This window comes from Diadema setosum, chromosome 17 (genome assembly GCF_964275005.1).
Source record: "Diadema setosum chromosome 17, eeDiaSeto1, whole genome shotgun sequence".
NCBI lineage: Eukaryota > Metazoa > Echinodermata > Echinoidea > Diadematoida > Diadematidae > Diadema > Diadema setosum.
Genome location: NC_092701.1, coordinates 32,877,218 through 32,902,041, shown reverse-complemented (window position 1 = coordinate 32,902,041; position 24,824 = coordinate 32,877,218). Strand labels below are relative to the sequence as shown.

The 24,824-nt window shown below is 38.2% G+C and overlaps 1 protein-coding gene across 1 annotated transcript in view; it reads right to left on the bottom strand.

Annotated features, from left to right (window-relative positions):
* LOC140240997 (uncharacterized) overlaps positions 1-21,020 on the bottom strand; it is a 119,375-nt gene extending 98,355 nt beyond the window's left edge. The window contains exon 1 of the mRNA XM_072320774.1: positions 20,718-21,020. Within this exon, the coding sequence (XP_072176875.1) occupies positions 20,718-20,850 (133 nt within the window). The 5' untranslated portion in view covers positions 20,851-21,020. The remainder of the gene's footprint in view (positions 1-20,717) is intronic.
* Between the last annotated feature and the right edge of the window lie 3,804 nt (positions 21,021-24,824).

The following is a 24,824-nucleotide window of genomic DNA, read 5'->3' as shown; positions in this document are numbered from 1 at the left end:
CATGCCCGCTTGATTTGCATTATTCGCAATCACAATGCCTGGATATGTAGCACTATTACTGAGCGAGCTCCTGCTATTCCAACCAGACCATTCCCAAAACAATAGGGATAGCCACAGGATGCAAGGAGGAAAAGTGAAAGGGGGGGGGGGGGGTGGTGGCGGTTGATGCTGCAGATCATAACATTTATGTAATGTACAGTCTGTGCCTTGAGAACATGGCACATCAAAGGAGCACTTAGCCGGTTTAAATGGAAGGTAGAAACAGAAAAGCAGCATGCCAGTGAAGATTGTGCATGCTGAGCAATCATTATTCATCAATGCAATTTCATGTGAGTTGCCCAGGATGTTATGTGATATTGGAGGGGTCTAGGGCAATTACCCCCTGGGCAATTACCCTAGACCCTTCCCCTGTCCCTAAAACTAATCCTAACCATAACCCAAACTCCTAACACTAAACCTAACCCTAACCCTAATCTTAACTCTAACCTTACCACTAACCAGTATTAAGCCGGGGGGGGGGGGGGGGGGGGGTAATTGCCCTCTGGGGGTAATTGCCCGGATACGCAACTCACAACCAACTAGCTATGCAGTCTTACAGTGACTATATCATGTAGTGAATAAAACTTTCACATACATATGAGAAGACCTAAAATCTTCCTGGATTCTCGTTTTCTTCAATGGATGTTTAATCTGAACAGTTACAGCACATTGAATGTCAGAAAGTTATAGGCCTAACTCATAAAAATTCAGTTGTGTTACTTAGCCAAATCAGTCATGTGGTGTAAACTGCATCCTAACATTGTACAATGCTCCATATATTGAAGGCTATGATATGCAATGGCATGGAATTTGAAATTCGCCCACTCAAACATATGAAACTTTGTATGTGCTATAAACTTTAATGTACAGTGACATGAATTATGATCCACAAAATAAATGACATAGCAATATTGGTGCTATTGCAGCTATAGTTGTATGACTTGTCAAAACGTATTCAGCTACATTATACAATACTTCCAACATTCATTATCTGGCTATTGACAAGTTTCAAAACATCTCAAATGCAATGTAGTCATCTACATGTATGTAATATCATTTAGTTTCTCATGTCTAATGTAATCGTTTCGGTGTCTTCTTGCAATAATAAATTTTCCTCATGCTCTTTGTTCTTCTGTAAAACCAAGGTAGATGTTTACATCCTATCTCCTTGTGCAAGTCTTGTAGACAACCATATTCAACACTGAGAGGAAGGATAGTAGTCTTATGATTCAGACACTGTGGTGCCTAAAGCACTGGCAGCAGTTAATTAGACTGTACTGACAACAAAAACTTGCCTGAATGAGAGAGACTACTTATAGACCATGATCCTGTCCTCAATGCAGAACAACTGCACCTACACGTACAATATGCATGTGTGTATGCAGTATGTACACTGAATGTCCACACCAAAAGATATGCTCTGTATGCCTCACTTTTATAATACAGGACTTAGGAGTCTTGCTTTGTGAATGGGGAGGGATGATTTTGACCTTGGGTTATGTATCTTGGCCAACAGAGGGAGAATGACTTTTCATCCCTAACAGTTGGTCAGATTCATGCCCCCCCCCCCCCATACTATTGGACTTGTCAATAGAGTACTCGAAGCATTAATACCCCGCCCTAGATGGTGGGGCGGGTAACCAAGCCCCTTGTGGCCGACTGGTGGATAGAACTAGAAGATGATGGCCGGCAATGCATGAACGTGCGATATGTTCAGCAACTCGACCATGCCATTTTAGAGTCTCATTTATATTCAAATTATTTCAAGGTTCCCTGAACTCGCTGTCTTGGTAGACTGAGGCCAGGCTCGGCAAATTCTACCCGTGTGTGCGCCACTCACGCATGTGCCGGGGGGAAGGCGCAAGGCGCAGGGGGAATAAACTCGCTTAACGGTAAGAAGTGATCACTATTACACACACGTCCACACGAATCAATCCAGTAGATTAGGAGATAGAAATTAATCGCCTGAACTGCACCCGTACACGCTGCCCACAAAATGCATATTACTCCCTGATCTACCCGGTAGTCCACATACACTAATGTGAACACTAGATGAAAGACAGAATGAATAATACCAGCAGTGTACAACATGACATTGGCTAACTCAGTCATGTCACATCATTTTCTCATACTGCTGCCTTATTACTGCATGTCCATAGTGATTAAATTCTTAGTAGGCACCTCCCGAAAGCATCAGAAAAAAAAACAAAACAAAACAACTACAATCAACCATGCATATTCAATATAAAAAGAGATACATAATAAGAGGCAGGACATCAGACATAAGTACACAATTTGCAATGGTATTATCCTTATAATAACCTCGACTCTGCAAACTGGATATCAATTTCTTTACTGAATGCTGATCCCTGATAACTGTGCATGTCAAGAAAGGTGCAAGTTGACAGCAGACAAAATCTTTACACAACTCTTCTTTAGTTTGTTTCACTCTCATTTTCCTACTTCAGCTAATGAATGTTTTGGAAACTATTATAAATATGAAACTATTTTTAGAACAAAACCATCTCAAGTTATCTCCAAACTTCTATTTATTAACAACTATTTACAATTGTGCTTCAAATTCAACAGCAACTTCAACAATTCCAGGTGTAAGAATTCATATCTAATATAAATGCACTGCCCTTCCTTGCAGAAACGTACCATTTGAAACCATTTAAAACCTTTTATATTCATTTTAAAAACAAAACCTACACTAGTTAGGTAAGCTCTAGACTTACACTCATTGAAACAATCACAAATTGTGTTTCAAATTCAACAACTTAATAAATTTCATGTCTAAGCTTTCATTTCAAATAGCATGCATCGTCCTTTCCTTTATTCACAAAAGAAACTTTCTATTTAAAACCACTTTATTGCAAAGTGCAGGGTCACATGCTTGTGGCACAATGCCCTCCATACGACATCAATTCCAATCTACACTGTACTTGCAGAGGGAGGGGAAAGGGGAATGCCAGGGATACATGTGTATGTACGTCGGGGATATGTACGTACAGAACGGGAGAAGAAGGGTTAAAGAGCATGACCGACATGTGAAGCAGATCAGTTACAGAGGTGAGTGATCCACACGGTGTCGGGGCAGGAAGGCAGGTAGCAAAGGTGTGCTGCCGACCGACCGATCGACCGATTTCTTGCATGCACGGCTCGCTCTCTCAGCCTCCCCTCTCTTCCGCCCCTCCCCTAACCCCCTCCCCTATAGCCCCCCTCTCCTTCCTCACCTTCCTTATAACCCCCTCCCCCGGCCCACCCCCCTTCCATCCAATCATATCTCTATGCCACACCTGCCCAGTTGCAGTCTCCTCACTTTCTTGGCCCCCTTTCAGCATTCACACATCACACATGCATTTTCAGGTAGAACTTCTGCACGAAGTGAGTACTACAGTACATTATATACCACAGTGACTTTCACTGTGCTGACTAACTATCAAAAATCTCTCATGGCCACTTGTGTCTCAAAGAGGTTGAATATAACGCACAAACGATAAGTCAGAACTGTTACTACATGTACTTGCGTTCTGATACAAATTGCACCTGGATTTCCAACATTTTTTGTTAGGAATGTTGCTCTTCTTTCTTTTTTTTTCTTTTTTTTTTTTGCATCCTCTTCCCACATGATATACAACACGTAGGGCCTACAATGGGAAAGCCTACAAAATTTTTAGCTATTTAAAAGAAGAGATGGAAAAGTGATTATCAATTGAGCCAAATTTGTACCTCTTTGCATTTGAAGACCACTAAACTCTGGGCCTGAAAAAAAAAAAAAAAAGAAAAGAAAAGAAAAAGTCAAAGTGGTCAGTGAGGATGTTGCAAGCCACTAGTATTATATACAAAATTCATCCTGTTATTCAAGGTATCATATTTCAGTAAAAGACATGTGTTATATCTATCAATATTCCTTTTTTTTTTTGCGGTCGTTAAACATCCTGCTGATATGCAGGCCTACATGGGGAAAACACCAAACAATGCCTTGAAAAAAAAAAAAACAAATCATATATCACATCATATTTACTGTAAGATAATGACAGTCCTGCAATTTGAATCAAACACCAAAGTTGCACAATGACATGATTATGGAGAGAGATTAAAATCAAAACAACTTGAAAGGGGATCTGATGTTCTTAGAACTTCAAGACAATTTCAACCCTGATGCAACTTCCCTATACAGCTAATGATATCGCTGTACGACACTATCTGCATTATACAACATGTACATTGTACCATAAATGTACAATGTATTACAATGTATTATTTTCTTTTCTCTATTTATCAAAAGGGTACCTACCAGTTATGGTAACAGGTTTTGACGATCCTGACAATATTCTTGAGACTTTTTATCTCTTTAGATAGCCGCATTCCCGCACAGGAGTTTAATCAGTTTTCCGCACTGTGATGAGAAAATCAATCTTATTTGCCAGCGTTCACATACAATGAATACAACAGAAAACAAGAATTGAAGGTTTTTATATCGCATTGTATATTTAAATTTTCAAAAACAATTAATTTTGAGTACGTGTGAATGAGACTAAATTACCCCCCTCTCCCAATCCAATTATACTAACAAACATTTTACTTCCTTTTTAAAATGTCACTGAGAGGATAGCAAACATTGCGACATGACTGTCTCACGTTTCCTGTCATTTAATTGTGATCAGGTAAAGACAATAAAGACACGGAAGAGCGAGGACATAGAAACAAAATATAAACAAACAATGACACAGAGAAGCATTTCCCATATTTGTAGGTCAGGGCACATCAACAGATGAAAGCCATCCGTCACTGAAAGCCAATGTAATATTGGGCAGTTGGCAGTTAGATGGGCTACAATTACTCATACAGTGTACAGTTTTGACAATGTACAAATGTGTGTCCTCTCTGTAGCATTTGTGCAATGGGGAACAAAAACATATTAACATTTGAGATAATGTTGTTTTATATACATACCAGTATCACACACATTTTTTCATCACTATTTGATAAGAAGTGTGGTGTAGGCTACCTATGGTATCAAATAACACAACACGTAGCTCAGTATTTGTATGCTCATAGAATCTTGGTATATTAAAAAGAGAAATAATCAAATTACATACACTAAATGATTCGGCACGCCGGGTCTAGGGCAATTACCCCCTGGGCAATTACCCCGCACCCTTCCCCTGGCCCTAATCCTAATCATAATCCTGAACCTAACCCTAACACTAACCCAAACTCCTAACCCTAAACCTAACCCTAACCCTAATCTTTACTCTCACCTTATCACTAACCAGTATTTGGCCGGGGGGTAATTGCCCTCCGGGGGTAATTGCCCGGATACGGGCACGCCGTACACCGGGGTACCGTTGTAACCCAGGGTACCGCGTTGTACAGCGCCATCTCATGCCCATTATTTTATAATGCGTATCCGAATTCAGATACGCCGATTCCGAATTCGGATACGGCAAAGTCGTAGCAATGAACTAGCACCATAGGTGTTTTTCGAAGTACACTTGCATGCATTAATTGTTGCATAATCACAAATAAGAAAACATTTTTGTGCATAATAATACTAAAAAATATTTTGACACATTTTTTGGTAAGCCAGGGTACAGCGCTGAAAAAAAAATAATTAATTCAACAAAATGGCGAATTTTCATTTGGTACCCCAGGGTACCAAATATTGCATCAAATGTGTAATGCTATTCCAATTGCAAAAGTCAAAATTTGGGTTGCCATCAGTCACATCTTTTTGATTCAACGTTCTCAATAAAAATTTCTAAACTTTTTGGATCATGATTATTCAAGAGCTGACCTGTGCAGTATGAAGGGTATGCTTTAATAACGTCACAATGCCAATTTAACATTTAAAGCAGCGTGCCACAGCTGGTAAAAATAGCAAGGAGCAACACACAGTGTACTGTGGGATACAAAATTTCAAATTTTTCTTTTTTTTTCAGTTACTGTTCTCACTGTATTGTACAATATTGCTATGTCAAGTATTTGGATCAGGACCGGAATTTCACAAATTAATGCTTTATTTCTGTTCATGCTGCAAACATTTCAAAATTTGGGTCGCGATCCCAATCATGACCCGAAACAAAGCGTTATTTTGAACACCATTAGAACTGTACTCGTGTACCCAATACAATGACAATTTCTTCATTGGTGCTGAAGGAACAAACTCCTTCGCACTTCTTTACTGTTCCAAATCCAATGGATTCTTGTCTACTGAGTATAGTTCCAGAAAGTTGTTCTAAATACTGTCATACACTGTACTGGAGAAGTTTATCCTTGGAATTGTTAGAAGACTCTTTATATCAAAATTTCATACATTTCACAGCAGGGTCAAAATATATATTTTTTTGATCAAATGTAGTAGCTAGAGTCTAGTTAAATTCTACAGCTCATTCTGACTGTCTGATTTTTCTTGCTGGGTGAAATACATTGTATCTTATGGCCAAATTAAACTCAAGGCGGCAGCATGGTCATTCTTCTTGCTATTATTCAGACAAGTTACAGTATAAACGAGCATAAAGAGCTTGATAGCATATCACATACACACAATGTCATGGTGGTGCCATGAAAAATTAACTGGGTTTGCCTTGAATGGTTCACCAATCATCCAGTGCAGACCAGAAATTCTTCAGAAATTTATCGGAAGCTACAGGAGTACATTATTATTACACTGAGTATCACACTGTTTCAGTCAACCAGCCATTTTTCCTGTGCACTATTAATGTATCAGGGGGCTGTGTGGAGCCCCTGCACCATTGTGTCACAAAGCAAACGGTACAAAATCTTCACTCCTAGAATTTTTTCGTGACGCTCGTGGAGCTCAGTTTGGCGGCTTATTATTTCAGAATGCATTGTGTAAACCCTTCCCAGCATGCTACACACACAGGGGCTTGCAAGAAGGTATTTCCCCTTGCCCCTTTCGGACATTCCCAGTTGTGCGGGGTGCCATCATCCTGTGCACTACCTAAAATGTTCCGGCAGCCAGCAGTTGAATCAAACTGCCAGCACCGAGAGCTGAGTGTGGGACTTGAGTTCTTCCTGCTCTCTCCATGCTGAGGAAAGTCAACTTCCTTTCCATGGGGTCAGAACCTTGTTCTACAACGCTCTTTAATAAAGGTAAAAGCCCTCACAGGCAAGGCCTCATAATTCTCATTAAAAAGATACATTCATTGGACAATGGCATTCATAGGGCTAGACACTATGCTGGCCCATCTTTGGTAGCCCAATGGGGCCATTAAAATTTTTAACCCGCTGAAGACGAGTCCTGAGAATACTCGAGCAATTGTCTATGGGAAATAGGTGTTATAGCATAATCGGTCCATCCGAAACAGGTTAAAGATGAAACTTTGATGACCTGAGAAAAAAGAATGTGGTGGCCCAAAATAAAAGAAAACATAACAATTGACTTTGAAAAAAAAAAATGATAGCCTTTTTTGGAAGTTTGGTGGCTTCCAACATCAATTCTAGTGGCCTGGGGCCACTGGACCACTGCAAATGTCAAGCCTTGATTAGTTGAAACTAAAGTGTACATTCATAGCAAGACCTAGGGTCTTTTCCAGCAACTTTGTAAATGATGTATGACACATTGTGGCAGCTGGGCGCCTTTGAATGTTTCTGCAGATAAATGGCGCTATATAAATGCTGTTTCATCATCATCATCATCATCATCATCGTCGTCGTCGTCGTCGTCGTCGTCATCGTCATCATCATCATCATCATCATCATCATCATCGTCATCATCATCATCATCATCACAGGAAAACCATGATAAATGAACTAAAGTTATTAACCCTGCCATCACACATAGGCCCGAATTCACGAAGGTGGTACAAATGAAACCATGGTTTAAACCACGGACAAAAACCATGGAGCGCCAAGTGTCGCATGGAATATTTCGTCACGAAATCAGTCATTTCGTCGATGAAATTATTATTTTGTAACAAAATGACAACATTTTGTAACTAAATGAACATTTCGTCCACGGAATGATAATTTCGTTAACGAAACCTGTCATTTTATCGATGAAATGACCAATTTCGTAACAAAATAATCCGTGCGACACTTGGCGCTCCATGGTTTTTGTCCATGGTTTAAACTATGGTTTTGTTTGTACCACCTTCGTGAGTTTGGGCCATATACAATTGTAGTCTAAGACATTTTCATTCATGCATATATCCAGGAATATCATCTCAGACTTTGCCCATCACTGAATTCTTTGTTTACTATTTTTTGTTCAAGGGCGTCACAACAAAACTCGATTACAATTGTTGTCTAGCGGTATGTCCTAAAATCATTGTGTACCTCATTCCTAAATTGGTGGGAAGGCTAGAGCAAGCAAGGATGGCAACTCATTATCATGCAGCCACATGGTGCACGGGTGCACTTCATTTACTCAGTGGTATAGGAAGATCCGAGCTGGGGTTTGCTCTACACCACATCCAACCGTGTGGCTGTTGTCATGGCAACTTGTCCCAATCACTGGGCAGTCACAGGCTTGCGCTCATTAGTGTTTATTGTTTACGAAGATCGGCGCTCTCATCGCAGGAATGCTTCATAGTATACCATGTGGCACGCTTTAATTCCGTGAGATATTATGCATGCAGCAAAATGTCATGGCAGACCACTTTGGCTCGGTATCTTGGCTTGCTGTGCACATTGCACATGATTCATTCACGGAAACTGCTATTTGAGTGCTTCATCTGAACAAAAAGATTCTGAGGTTTTGCTAAATTTAGAGCATGCCAAGGAATGACTCTCCTGAAGAGTTTTCTTGAAAATCTTTTGCCCGCATGTTTTCTTTCTTTCTGCTATTTTTTCCCTTTTATTCTTTCCTTCAAACCTATGCTTACTAGTGTATCGTGGTATCTGTTAGTCTATTACAGCGAATATCAGGATCGGTACTGAAAATGTTCACATACTTTGCCAGTGAAATTGTGTTGAGACAGAAGTAGCAGTAAAACCTTATCTATTACCCCCCCCCCCCAAAAAAAAAAAAGAAAAAAAAAAGTAAAATTATATATATTGCCATTCCTTGTGGTGAGACATGAAAAATACCAACAGGTGTACGATCCGAAGGATAGTATTTATTTAAAAGCATTTTTTTTTTTTGTATATGTCAAAAGCCTCATGAGTGTGTGTGCACACCAAAATAGGGTGAGTCACATGACCAAACAGGAATTTACACTGGTGAGAGATGAACAAGCCTTCAGACTGGGGAAATAAAAAGAACATAAAGCTCTTTAAAAAAACAAAACTAGCAGTTAAAAAAAAAGAAAGGAAAACATGCTGCAGAGTTATTGTTGTTTTTGTTTTGTTTTGTTTCGTTGTTGTTGCTGTTGGTTTCTTTTTTTTGGGGGGGGGGGGTGAATTGCTGATTTTTCAGGCAGTTGCTAGGCAACTTCTAACAAGAGTCCATAATGTAATGGAAACTCATATTTTTTCATCTGCTGATGTAAACAACCCTGCTCTTTAATTTCACAGTTCATTTTTCATATTGATAAAGTCATCCCCTACACTGCACCCATCAGTTGAATACAAACAAAGTTGAATGAACTCTTTATAAGAGTTGAAGTAAAAGGTCAACGTTTAAAAGTTAGAATTTATGTCAATTCTGTTATAAATTTCTAAAAGATACAAAGTGATGGTGTCACTTCGTAATCTACGCTGGAAAAGTAATATCATTCACAGGATACATTTACCTGTTCGAAAAGTCTTTTGTTTTTTTAGAGCTTGTGCAAATTGTACAACAGAGAAGAAACAAAACAGAAGTCTACATTGCGCATGTACATTTCATTCGAGTGCATGTGGCTCAACCAAGAGCCCATTTTAGTTGTAAAGAGAGAATGTACAGTATTTGACTACTACCGACACATGCACAGTGAATGATGAATTGCAGCACATCAACATTAACAGATAAAGCAATGACAAATGATCTACGACATCTCTGCTCAAGGTAAAAGCTGGTTTTGGAGTTTGTGATACTGGTCTCTTCCCCAATATCTAGCCTGTGTACCATGTATCTGTTCCATGACATACAAGTGTACAATGTAACGACTATAAAGGCAAATGCCGTACAGTATTCCAGTATAGAAGCAGGTCGGCTTGACATTTACACATCAAAACCAAGGAGATATTCCTCATACATGTACAATGTACTACAGCTTTCACTGAGAGACTGGTACACGTGTATGTCATAAATGCCACTGAGCGAGGAATAACAATTCCCAAATCAGGCAGGTTTTTGTACAATATTCAGATTTCTCTTGGACTTGAAAATATACCTAAAAGTCTTAGGGAGTTTCCTGCAAAATCAGGGGGACTTGAATGGCAGCTAGATGACAAAGTTGCAAAACTTTACTGTTTTTGTTTTTTTGTCAGCAATTTTCTGCTGCACATGCTTGTATCAGTATATTATTTCAGCTGTTGATTCCTCAATTCTAAAGGGAATTTCCCCTTGTACTGCTGATCAACCACATTTTCCTCTGAGAATAGCTGATATATTTTTGTTTTTGTTTTTTGAATGGACATATTCATATAGAACACCTACATCAGGGCTCGACACTAACGGTGGCCCGGTGGCCCGGGGCCACCAAATTTCAAAAAAAGGGCAAATTTGGTGGCAATGAAATGTCAATGAAATCGTAACTTTTTGCGCTGGAAATGCATAAATGCATGCAGTGAGTGTGTGACTCATTAAAAAAAACAAAAAAAAAACAGGACTTTTAATGATTTTTATTGTCTTGTTTTTTTCGGGCCACCAAAAATTTGAAATTGATGATTTTGGTGGCCCCATCGGGCCACCAAGAATAAAAGTTAGTGTGGAGCCCTGCCTACATTGTACATAGTACGCAATGCCTACAGGAAAAAGAAAATGATCCTTGGCATTAATCATAGAGAAATGTAGTTTTTTAGTCCTTCTGGCTGAACCTGCAAATAGACTCTTTTGAAGTCACAGCCTTTTGAAATCTATCTACTGTTGTATCTTTGTGCAGGCAGTATGTATACAAAATGCATGTAAGCACTATCATACAATGTAGTGTGCTCTAGGGGCCTTGGGGAATCACTTGTGCAAGTGTAGAATTGAAATTACACCAAAACTTCATGATATAATTTTAAAGGAAGTCTGTCAATGGTACATGTACATCCTGATCAAAGTACAACTTTACTCAAGATGTAAAGGAGTGTGTGGGTGGTTGGCATTTGAGAAAATAGTGCAATGAATCAAAACTTGCAAGTTTAAACTGACGTTTTTGAAGGTCCGTATAATAATACAAACTTTTATACTGCACAAGACAACCTTCGTCTGTTCATATTCCTCTGGTCTGGCTGCTTGCCCATCATTATCGTGAAAAATAATCCTCCATTGTTTTGCTTCATTTTGTTTGTCATAAAACATGTTGTATAAATCTTGCTATGTATGCAACATTCAAAGCCTATCCACTATCCGCAGGTTCTACTCTTCAAGAGCCAAGTGTGTTGCATCATTGCAAATTTCCCTGCATCGAGTGATGTTATCAGCGAGATGAAATCTCACTTGAATGACATCAATGCCCACGGCCATGTCTGCAAAGTAGGAAATTACTCATTTGTAGAGAAATCCTGAGTGAGTGCGAGAGAGGGAAAAAATGATAGAAAAAAAAAAAAAAAAAAAACTTGCCCAAGGACTGGATTCTATCTAGGTACACCAAGGTGCTGCATGCGAGAGGGCAGCTATAGCTGCATGTACAGTGCTCAGTAGAATGTACTGTACATATTACACAAACAAATGTTGCCTCAAGATCTGTGTATAATTTTCCCCATAAAGGCATTCACCGTCTGGCACAAATGGGTCATTTTGCAAATTTGGCGCAGACGTGAGGCTTTCAGATTCAATAATGATGAGCATGACTGAAGATTAACGTTGACTGGTGGAGATAGAGCCTGCTTCTTTATTAATGGTACAGAGTTTGTGGTGGGGCGTCCTGTTGTCAAAATGCATTTAGATTAATGGAATACTTATGAGGAAGTCTGGAGGTAATTCCCCGGCATCATAAGAATTAAAGATCTTTTGATTATGATTAACAAACTCCCCATCTTACATACATTTCTGGCAATTTTACGCATTATGGAAACCATGATGGAAGCTAGCACTGGTTCAAATGGTTGATTATGCATGTACAGTCTTGTATGACTTTCATCATGGAAAATTGAAATCGATTCCCACAAATATATTTTTGCTGTACAGTCTAAGCCCTATATGTGACGCTGCATCACAAAACCAACAAAAAGTCATCAGACATGGATTTTCAGTTAAGAGCAGATTCTGAAAGGGCAGACTTTGAGCTTTGAAATGATGTATAACTCGATTCAAATGGACTCTTCTAACCTATCCCAACACTGGAAAGAAAGCAGACACTCTGGAAAGTGTGAACTGAGGTACAGAGTCTATTAAGCCATTGCTGTGCGATGAATGGAACAAAAAACAGGATGTAAACCACCGTAGCAAAAACAATGAAGGGATTATCAGATTAAGCTGAAATTGAGCATGCTTTATGAACTCATTCTGTAGATGATAAATGCGAACTTTCAAAGCAGTAGCATCATCTTGTCTAAAGTTATTAGAGTTGAAAGTGAAGAGTATGGACCAGTAGGGCTTTTAAGAATGAAAAGGGACTCCATAAGACACAACTCATCACACTATTCTACTGTACCAAAAAGTGTTTGAGAAAAAACTCCAAAAAAACCCCACAATTTCCTGTTCATTTTATGATCACAAAGTTTACAATAATGTAGAAGACTTGCTCTTTCAGAAAATATGAAAATCTCAAAATTGGCTGGGTTGACCCGTTTCACCTACACTGTATTTTCAGTCCTCACATAAAATCAGTGTGTGCGACTTTTTGTTCATTTTGTGATGTGTGGTCACATACTGTATATATATTATGATACAGTCGCTGTACACACACTAATGAATACATGAGTGCAAACATACTGTAAAGTACTGTGTACGCCATATATTTCGCGAGTCTAAATTTTCGCGAATCGGGAATTCCCAGGGATTTTCCACGCAATCGTGGAGTCCTGTACTAAACGGAGAAGTGTACACGCGTATGTCACATTCACATCGAGATCACAGTCAATACGTATTTTCGCGTGTCTTTAATTTCGCGAATAACACCCGACTCGCGAAATTCGCGAAAATAAAAACCTCGCGAAATATTTGGTGTATACAGTACATTGTAAATGGGACTAATAATACACTACCAGTACATGTGATCATTTATACACAATGTACACTGTACATTATACATGTACATCAATGTAAAAGATTTTAGTGAAGTGACCATTTACACAGAGAAATATTGTCTTCCTTCTGAAGAAAAAAAAAATGAAGTAACCACAAAATTTGACATTAAGAAACACATGTGACCTTTGGAATGTAAGTTCATGTCATATACGTTGTATACTTACATATACAAACCTAGTAAGTGCCTTCTAAAATAATATTATATTTATACACAATTGAGAGTAATCTCATTTCACCCCGACTATCAAACATATTTTGAATGAAAACATTGCGATATGGAGCAGCTTTCTATTGGCAATCGGAGCAGACTCATATAAACAATAAGAGTGTCTCATTCACAGACATTTTTAGTGGGAGAAGTTATACATGAAATCTGCAACTCTGCAATGAAATGAATGCAATCAAGATCAGAATAAGATGAAAAAAACTAGTGTGACAAACTGCACAGCAGTATCAAAAAAAAAAAAAAATTAATGCTCACATGGTGTCGTAAAAAAAAAAAAAAAAAAAAAAAGCCAAATGATAGGCACACGGCCTTTAAAGGTCCAGTTTACCTTTAGGAGCAGTGATTTTAAAAATGTTCAAGATATCACCTTTGATGTATACTGTATAGATGTGGGGTCTAGGGCAATTACCCCGGACCCTTCCCATGGCCCTAATCCTAATCCTGAACCTACGTTGTAATCCTAACCCTAACCCAAACTCCTAACCCTAAACCTAACCCTAAACCTAACCCTAATCTTTACTCTAATCTTAATACTAACCAGTGTTTAACCGGAGAATGATGGCCCTCTGGGGGTAATTGCCCAGATACGGTAGATGTGTTGTATCACAAAATATCCTACCATATGAAATTTTTGCAATAAAGCCTTAAATATTTAGGAGATATCAGTATTTTTCTCAGTAAACCATAACTGTAGACGGTTTAGTCTGGAAACATTCTTATTTAGCTATTGTTCACATTTTGTGTATTTAACAATCTTTTACTCAACATCGATTATACGGATTCAAATTTTTACAGTGGTTGTTTCTATCCCTAACTCACATTTTAGAACTTTTTTTAAAGCAGTAATGCTGGGTTTTTGCTTCATCTGCAAATGGTAAACTATGCCCTTAAGATACTTCCTCAAGACTACTCTTGAATGACTTATTAATTCTTATGAATGCCCATCAATGATAGAAACTGAAATGATATAAAGAACGTAATACAAGAATGCATTAAATCAAAATGAAATCACACTTCAGTATCAACGGCAAGTATTGGATTCACTGTAAGAAACTGAAGAGCACTACACACAAGACATATACCAGGGCCCATTTTGACACACACACAAAAAACAAAACAAAACAAAACAAACTGTTAATCACTTCTGTGTGGGGGTCCCCACTCACAGTTTAGCTTCATATAGACATAATAAATGACTGAACTTGAAAGTTAGTGCGACCTCTCTGTGAACCCTATTCCCCCCTCAGCTTCAAGGTCAACCTTCAGTTCATTACTGTGTCATCACGAATGTGTAGGCCTACATGTACATCGCACAGTATACCAGTATTTCTTCCAGTTCTGTGGTTAACTCATACCTACATTTTGTAGTGGAACTCTCACTTGAAAGTTTAATCTTTCAGATTAGGTGCTGTGTGGATACACGTTGCATTTTAAAACTACATATACGTGTACTTGTTAATCATCAAAGTTTAAATCTTAAAAAGAATACAAGTGTCGTGTGAATGTAACTTATGGGTGCTTTCATTCACGATATTGTGTACAACTGTATATAATACTATTTGGAAGCATTTTCCTGTCACCAAATGACCCGGACCTGATACTTCATTCACAGCAGACACAGCACACCAAACTGCAGTTTAATGTCTCTATCATGTCTAAATGGCTTTCAGATTGCAGCATATTTTCATCTCCAACGAGGTATAAAAGGTCGGAGGGAAATTAGCTTCCTGTCACATGCTTGTAATTTACAATCATGTATTTCAAGCTTCTTCCCATGGAACCCAGGCCATGCTGCTTGTGGATACATGATCGGTGTAAAAGGTCACCAAACCAGGTTTGGGGGCACCGACACTAGCAGCACAAATTGGTTTAAATTAGAATCAACTTTATCTGGAGAGCACTGATGCTTCCGTAAACCAAATGTCAAACATACACGTTGTTGGACAATACGCTGCCCTAAAAGTGTACGCATGCAGGCAATCTGTGTATTGTGAGTCGCATTGCTTGGCACTACTGCAGGGCTGCCAACCTCTGATAATCAAAAACCATACCAATGTACAGTAGAAAGAAAAAATGTTCTGAAGGCAAAGACTTGGTCAATTATAGATTCAAACATCAAACATTTTTCATTCAAAAACACATTTTCTTATCCTCACAGAAAACAGAATGTGTTAAAAGTCTTTAAAAATACAAGTGGAAGCTCTGACACCGTGTTACACAGTGAATACTACACAATTTTTTTTTCACAATTTTTTTTTCCAATTTTCATTTTGCCACAGGTTTCTGTAATATTTTTTCTGCCCCTCCCATGCCCCTCAAAAAAAAAAAAGTATTTGTCTACTCTAGATATAAAGGCAAAACAAAGCAAGCACAGAGAATGAAAGCTGACAGTAAATTCAACTATTATCATTAAATCAGGATACCAAATCCCAATCTCCTTTAACTAAGATATGTCTGATCTGTTTTAAGAGGATTCACAACATAGGCTCCTACAGTTTGTATTTAACTGTGGTGGTTAAGTCTTCAGAATATGAAATGAAAGATGGTCATGCAGTATTTCTGCACTGGGTGTCACCATCAAGATTTCTGACATGGCATGTAAGCCAGCTGTCTGACTAGCTGCCATTTGTTCAAGCACGACCAGAAAGACATGCTATGACTAAGACAGTGCACAGTATGTGGGGCTAATGGATGAAGAAGAAGAAGAAGAAGAAGAAAAAAAGGTATGTACAGTCTGTTACAGTACGCTACTATCACAAAAATTTTCAGGCCATGTCTACTACATTGTAGCTGGATTGCATTCATTGCTAGTGTGAAAAGACAACACCAACACAAAATATGACAGAACAAATGGTAGAACTACTAGAGAAATAAATCTGAAAAGATTTAACCAAAAACAACAACAACAACAACAGGATAATGTGTTACTGTATACTGGTGTGCTTTTAGGCACTCTCAAACAAACATTGCAACAGTTTTGTGACATGAATTTGTTGACACTAAATAATGAAAATACTGTATATTTTTACAATATGACCACCTTTAATACATGTACAGTATGTATGACTATTGTAAAACTTCACTCTGCTGTATTGGAACATTTATATTTATAATGCTAGATGTAACATTAACTACTTGCATTGGATGCATTGTAAACGGTCAATAAAAACATTGAAAGCAAATATTTTCAGATGCCAGCATCCCATATCCCATTTGTCAAAACAAGCAGGGTATACAGTATGTACAACATAATGCAACACACTGGATGGACTACAACCCGAACAGAACAATGTCAAACACAGTCGAATGACTGATTGTATCACATGGGCACTAGGCAAGTAGGCAAGTTCATATGAGGATGCAGGCAGTGTAGTTGGTTTTGTATGCCTTCCATAGGGTAATCCGAGCAGGGCATAGAAGCCCATTAGACTTTGAACTGGTATTTTACTGTACCTGTATGATGAAGCATGTCAATATATGAGAAGTTTGGACAGGGTTCTCACTGGCTTGGTATATAAAAAATGCCATGTCATATAAGTATCTGCATGATTAATGATCTCTATTCGCCACCCTTTAACAGTGAACTGCAGCTCAAGTATTTCTAAACAATATGCTTTGTAATAAGTCTAAAAAATACATATTAGATATGCAAAAAAAAAAAATCAGGACTATAATCTTCACTATTCCTGAATATTCATTCATATGGTTATATTTGTACATAAGGCTATGCTGTCGTCACCTACATTTCAATGTTTCTGGTGAGTAAATTTATGTTCTTGCTTTAACTCATAAGCTGCGGTAGTACCAAACCGCAAGAATGTACCATTCATTCCCGTACGTGTATAATGTCTACAATAATCTAATTTCCTGTTGATTTAATGACAAAGCGCACACAACTTTGTAACAATATGTGTGACACAGATGAATACTCACTAAATTTACAGGTACACACAGGATGAAGGTGACAGACAGGCTAATGGAATAAGCTTTCCACACTTTGAAATCCTTCCTTTGGTGTGTAAATAAAAGCTATTTCTTTGGAGCCTCCCACACCCTTCTCTGAAATAGGAAAAATAAATCTGCTCAAAAGAACATCTCACTGGAGCGAAAGTGCTGGATTGAATCTATACCGTCAACAAAAAAGAAAGAAAGAAAATGTTTTAGTTGAGTATGTAACCTTTACCGTGTTTGATGTATTACATTGACAATTTCACTGTCAGTGTATAATATGGGCTGTCCGTACCGCAATTCAAAACACATTTATGACTCCCTGGCAAAGAGATGGATTGATCACAGAAGTAACATTATTAAATGCTATGGGAGGTAGCTTTTCAAATCACCAAAGGAAAAGGCAGTACGATTTTGTACAATTTATTTTTTATAGTTCAATAAGTAGTCATTTTCAAAGTTACATCATTCATCTGAAACAGGACCATTACTGTACAAGTGGATATATTTTTGTGCCACTAAGTAATTTTTCGCTCTGGGCTGGGCAAGATATTATTTATTGTGATTTTAATTCCATGGAATCAAGACATTTAATAGACTGATACATACCTATCTACTATAAGAAGAAATATTTGTGTGCTTTTATTTTTGCACTAGCTTCTGGTTACGCTAAATGTGTGAAAATTTCAACACTGACAAACAAAGACTAACACTGTATGAAAACAAGGGGTACCAACTCAAGTATCATCACAATGGTGTATTACATCTAAAAAGCATCATACACCGTAGCTCTATTAATCTGTTAGGACACAAGGAATGACCTTAAATGAGCAAATAGTTTTTGTTTTCTTCCCTTTGAAAAGAGCATTCTCTATGGAGAGTTAAGCTACAAACAAATGATGACAAGCTACTGCTGCATAGGTTCGTCTGTGTGTATTACATGTACAATTTAGATCCACATGTACAGCTGTATACAACTGTAGCTCTTTGACTTTTTTTCAGGCATCCATGTCATTAAATTATTTTTTACTTAATACAAACACTACTGTACTATAGTTTTTAAAAGGTCATATTGTATAGACCACCTAATAAAAAAAAACAACAACAAAAAAGTGAAAGAAATCCACAATGATAATCTGCATAGGGTCATCAAACAATATTCTGGTGATGGGATTGGTTATTTGATTATTTCTCTCTAAATCTCATTGCGTATGCCGAAGAGACCACACTACAGTACCTAGTCCCATTCATACCAAATGATGTGGAGTTTAAGATGAGTTTCCATCAACTGTTTGTAAAGTGTGATATTCCAGTAGAGCCTCGCTACAGTCACTGCCATTGACCTTATCTGTGAGGCTATCGATTATGCACATTAGTCTAAACTGGCATGGGATAGGGACCTACTGTAACAGACACAGACCTCCAAAGTTCCACACAACCTACACACAGCTGTATCTCCTTCATATTACACAGCATAGAGCAGATCAGGCAAGCAACCATTTCACAAATAATTCTGTTTCCATGACAAAGAGTTTTGGATGCCCTAGGAAAGCAGGCAGGTAGGTAGGTATTGTAGCATCCTGTAGGTGTCTGTACACATACAATATCAATGACATCGCTTTTTAGACCTAGGCTGCCTACTCAGATTTTGGCAAAGCAGGCCCTGGCTTGCTCCATTCTCATGGCAACCGAATCCCCCCTCAATAAAATCAGCACACATTTGAGTACCACTTGCACAGAAAGCAGATGTGATGAGCGCAAAAGATGTGGACATGGTGAAACATTTCTCGGCGGCAGGTGGTCATGTCTGGTGGTTTGTTTATGATAGCAGGTGAGGACCTTTGCTGATTAACTTCCGGGTCAGTGCAAAAAAGCTGCTTCTTAAAACCCAGAGCGTAATACTGCAGCCGAGCCCCTGAAACCACCCGCTGTACAATGTACAAGTACCGGTAGGTGGTTTCAGAGCCTTATCAGGTCAGATCACCTTTGGCATATTCTGCCTGTTTTATACAGAACTAAAAGGCTGCTTGAGGAGGCTTCAGGACCAAAGTTTTGCTTTACTAGTATAATTACAGGACATTTTAACAGTTTCTGATACTAGTGCATTTTCTGACTCTAGCTCCTTGACCTTCACTTTACAAGGGCAGCCATAGTAATTTTCTTCTGTTGTAGATTATTCAGAGGAATAAAATTGGTTCTCCACACACTCATAGTCATACTGTATTGAGTTGTTTCAATTCAGAACTCTACTGAGAACAAGAATACTTGACTTTAAAGTGCATGGTGGATATGATTAATTGGACTCTTTGGAGGCAGTTAAATGTTATTCATTTGGATTTAATACAAGTATCATCTTCTTCCTGCCTAGTTATCATGTACAATGTAGAGGAAGAACCCTGAATCAATTAGCACAAAGAGTTTGTTAACAGTGGGTTTAAATATTGAAGACTTGAAATCAAGACATTACTTTCATTTTTTTTCTTTTCTTTTTTGGCTGATCTGATATGAACCAGTGTCAACCACCAGCTTGAGTGGGGAGCATTTCATTTCATGAAGCATTTTGTCAGATACTTTTTTTTTTTCTGTCAAATTTTGCTTTAAAAGTTTCAGTGAGTGCCAATCAGATGCAAGGATTTCTGTAGCTTATAACACTCACAGTTTGTCAGGGAAAAAAAAAATTGACAAAATGCTTCATGCAATGCCCTCCTTGTCCTTGTACAGTGTACACGCTAGCACTTCTGATTACGAGTACAAAAATCACAGCAAAAATCTTGCATAGGAAAACAAAAAACGTGCTACAAAAGATGAACTGGCAGTCAACCCAGCATAACAGTCATAGACATCCATACAATTTTTGATCATCCATAGAGAACGGCTTATTGTGCACCTGCTTTGTCGCTCGTTGAATCATAGTGGCAGGGTGTATTTGACCTGTTCGACTGAGCTGAATTGGATGTAGAAGCTGGATCTATGTTTCTTACATGCGTGCAATAATCACCAAAACATACACCGACACTGTAGACCACTACTAATTACTATATCACCATAACTGAGACCCATCTAACGTTACAGGCCAGCGCGCGTAACACAGCTTTCATAGGCCATAGAAACTTGTGAAGTTTTATCTATGACCAAGTTTAATGAACAATAAGGACCATCGAAGACACGAGAGTATCATGAATATTAGTGCCAAGTTTCGACACGTCTACATACCGACTTTCTGTTCGATGACGGGCAACTTGCTTGGGTGTCGCTTCGTTGACTCAGATTTTGTCTTCGCGGGGCGATCGCTGTTGCTTGCGGACGACCTCCGCTGATCCCCCTCCTTCGTTTGATGCTGCCCCATGTTACATGGTCAGGCGGCTCACATGGGCATAAACTCACCTAGTTAATGGGGCGAGGAGAGAGCTTTTGGAAGCCTTGACACTATCCAATGCTGTAGCAACAACAACTCGTCCGATTATGCGAATTAAGAGCAGGTATTCATTGGTCTGGATATGGTTCATTCAATCAGGAAGTAGGTATCGCCATGTTTAGTCCGGATGACTATCGTTGAGCGAGGTGCGGCAGCAGTGTCGTCAGGCGCAAGGCAGCTCTCAATGTGCTGTGCAAAAGGGATGGCGCTGTTGAATATCGGAGAACAATTTCCAATGAGTTGATAGAGAGCCTAGCCCTAGCGGATCTGTGAGAATAATATCGAGGCATTTTGCAGAATCTTATTAGCTCTTTCGACCCCTTGTCGGGATATGATAGTACAAACAAAGAAAGAAAATAAATAACAGAATAACATACAAGTGAATAGAAAAGTTCGTAATTCCACTTTGCGCATGAGCAGAAAAAAGGTCATTTGTACCAACAGGCATTTCAGTTTGTAAATTCACTGAGATAAGCATCTGTGATGCGATAATTATTCATGTGATCCTTATCTAAATGGTGCTTTAATTGCCAGCACATCCACCCTACAGCAAGAATGGTATTTCGCAATATAAATGGAAATAGGCTGTTATTGCATTCAATACAAAACAATGAAATGGATGCCCGCTAAATTGTCAACTGATGGAGTATTCTGATCACCTGCTCTAAACGCGAGATAATTCTTTGTTTGAACATGAATTCCATAAATTGTTACGTCACGCAAGCTTAGGCATTTTATGCCGCTTTGTAGACGAGTGAAGTGCCTAACTATCTGAGAAAAAAGAAAGGTCATTTGTACCAATGTGTACATGAGCTAATTACGAACTGGCTTATACAATTCTTGCAGATGAATACATAATAACACAAAGATATAGGCTTCAAAGAGATATCATATTTTTGATTTTTTTTTTTAATCTATCCTCTAGTGATTGGTTGAAAGAGCTTTGACATTTGATTAGATATCTTCAGCAATGTCAGAATGTTGGCACGTTTGACACGGCCATGGCGTACTATTTGCAAAATGTCGTCACTATGACGAAATTTTGCAAATAGCATACAAATATACTTTGCCCTGAGAGTTTCTGATTAAAACTATAGGCACTAAGGTGACTAAAAATAGTACAAGGCCTTCTCGCTGAGGGGTGCGGCCCAGTAGTGAATAATACTTCTGACACAGAACTCGAAATTAGGAAAAATTATATATTTGTTGTATGTGTTAGAAAAAAAATAAACAAGAGAATGGGGAAATGTGAGGCAAGAAGTCATGTGGTGGATGCGATTTTGTGGAGGAATCCAATACTGACAGTTGAAAGCATGCAGCGCACAATGTAAATTTACGAAGTTAGAAATTGTTACATTCAGAGAGTGACGGTAAGAATCAGTGTGCGATGTTAGAATTGCTTAGTGATGTCACAATTGTATTGTTAGAAATTGTTACATTTTCACAGAGTGACGGAGCAAAGCAGTGCGCGATGTCAGAATTGCTTTGTGATGTCACAATTGTTTTGTTAGAAATTGTTACATTTCAGAGAGTGACAGTACGAAGCAGTGCGCGATGTTAGAATTGCTTTGTGATGTCACAATTGTATTGTTAGAAATTGTTACATTTCACAGAGTGACTGAGCGAAGCAGTGCGCAATGTCAGAATTGCTTTGTGTTGTCGCAATTGTTTTGTTAGAAATGGTTACATCTTACATAGTGACATTACGATGCAGCGCGCAATGTCAGAATTGTTTTGTGATGTCACAATTGTTTTTTTTTTTAATTGTTACTTTTCAGAGAGTGACAGCATGGCGCAGTGCGCGATGTCAGAATTGTTTTTTGATGTCACAATTGTTTTGTTAGAAATTGTTACATTTCAGAGAGTGACCGTGCGCGATGTTAGAATTGCTTTGTGATGTCACAATTGTTTTGCTAGAAATTGTTACATCTCACAGAGTGAAAGTATTACTACAGTATGCAGTGCGCGATGTCAAAATTGTTTTGTGATGTCACAATTGTTTTGTAAGAAATTGTTACAATTTCAGAGGGTGATACTCGACAGTACGATGCAGCGCGCGATGTCAGAATTGCTTTGTGGCGTCGCAATTGTTTTGTTAGAAATTCATACATTTCAGAGAGGGACGGTACGAAACAGTGCGCGATGTTAGAATTGCTTTGTGATGTCACAATGAATTGTTACAGTACATTTCACAGAATGACAGTACGACTGCAGCGCGCGATGTCAGAATCGCTTTGTGATGTCATAATTGCTTTGTAACATACATTTAACAAAGTTAGTACTGAGTGAAAGATACTTTTTGCAAAATGTCGTCATAAAAATGATGTAATTTTGCAAATAGCATGATGGGATGTCAAACATACTGGCAACATTCTGACATATGCAGTGTAGCATAGATCGCGTGAAGCTCTTTCAACCAATCACTACAGGATACACTTTAAAAAAAAGATCCAAAATATGATAAATACTATTAGCAAAGTGATGTGATTAAAAATCAGACAAAAGTTATCAGATTTCAAAATTTCACAATCACCAAGCACTGGTTTTTATGAGCCACAGTCACGAGTGCAAAACTCTGATAAATTGATCATGTTAACACGTCACAACTGATTTGTAAAATGCTAGAATGACAATGATACGTTTTTTTTTTCTTCTTTTTCGCCCATACAGGCATTTAAAGTGTTTCCAGAAAATGCATATGATGTTTTACCGGAACCTTTCTTTCAAAACACATTGTCTGTTCACAAGTAGTCGATAGCGGATTCAACAATGATAAATAAAAGCAGATGAAATGCCCCACTATTCTTAGGTTGCAAGTGGAACTTTATAGAATTTCTTGACGAGCATCACATTATTCTTTTTATTGTCGTCAGTATCAAGTGTTGTTCCGTTCCTTCCTTTAGTCTAATAAAAAGTATAAATAAATAATAATAAAAGTATAAAGAGAAAACAATATTACACAGGGTCGCTCAAAGAGCGTAGGTGCCTGTATGTCCAAGAACGTTATTGTGTCGAGAAGGGATAAGTATAAAGTGTATACATAGCACAGAGAAGACACGTGACGTAGCTCGGGTAGCTGCATTGGTTCATTTTGAGCTCCGCTTTTGAGTTAAAATCCAGCGGTTTCAGAAAGGTGTTTGCTACTTCAAGACTTGCTTAGTGATTCTGTATATCTCTAGACTATTTCTGACTATTATAGAGGACAAAAAAACAAAACATCAAAGATCGTTATTATTATAGCCCTAAGACCTCTTTCTTCTTCGTATTAGGGCATTTTGTATTTCTGATCCTCGAAGTATATGGACTATTAATGCGCGCTTTTTTTTTCTTCAAAACTTAATAGAATGTCCCTGACCACTACATATCTACTATAAAGGGCCCTCATACACATCTTACGTACATTACGTACACGTAAATCATGATATCAGTACGATACAATGAGCACGTCCAAATGTGTGACCCTTATATCGCGGTGTCTCCTATATAAATTTAGGAAAGAATTTGTTGCAATTTCTCTAATATATAGCAAGCCAATGTCACACTTCATTTCTCTCTTGATCTCTCCTGTTACATAGTTGCACATTCTCTCTTGTAATGTTCAGGGTCATCTGTGGCATTCAGTTGAGTAGTTTTACTTTCCACAACATATTGTAATCCTTTTATATAATTTTTGTAGTATAGATTACCTTATCTATCTAAATATTCTTTCATTCACCTATTCATCTACAAATAACTTTAATCATCAAGCTATCCCCTAGTCAAGTATTCATTTCGTCTACTCATCTTTCCTCAAACCATTAACGCATGCCTTCATTCATCAATCAGTCGGTCAGCCACGAATGCATCGAAGAGATGATCCAACAAATCATCACGCATCTTCCTCCGTATCTTTCCTTTAACATTGT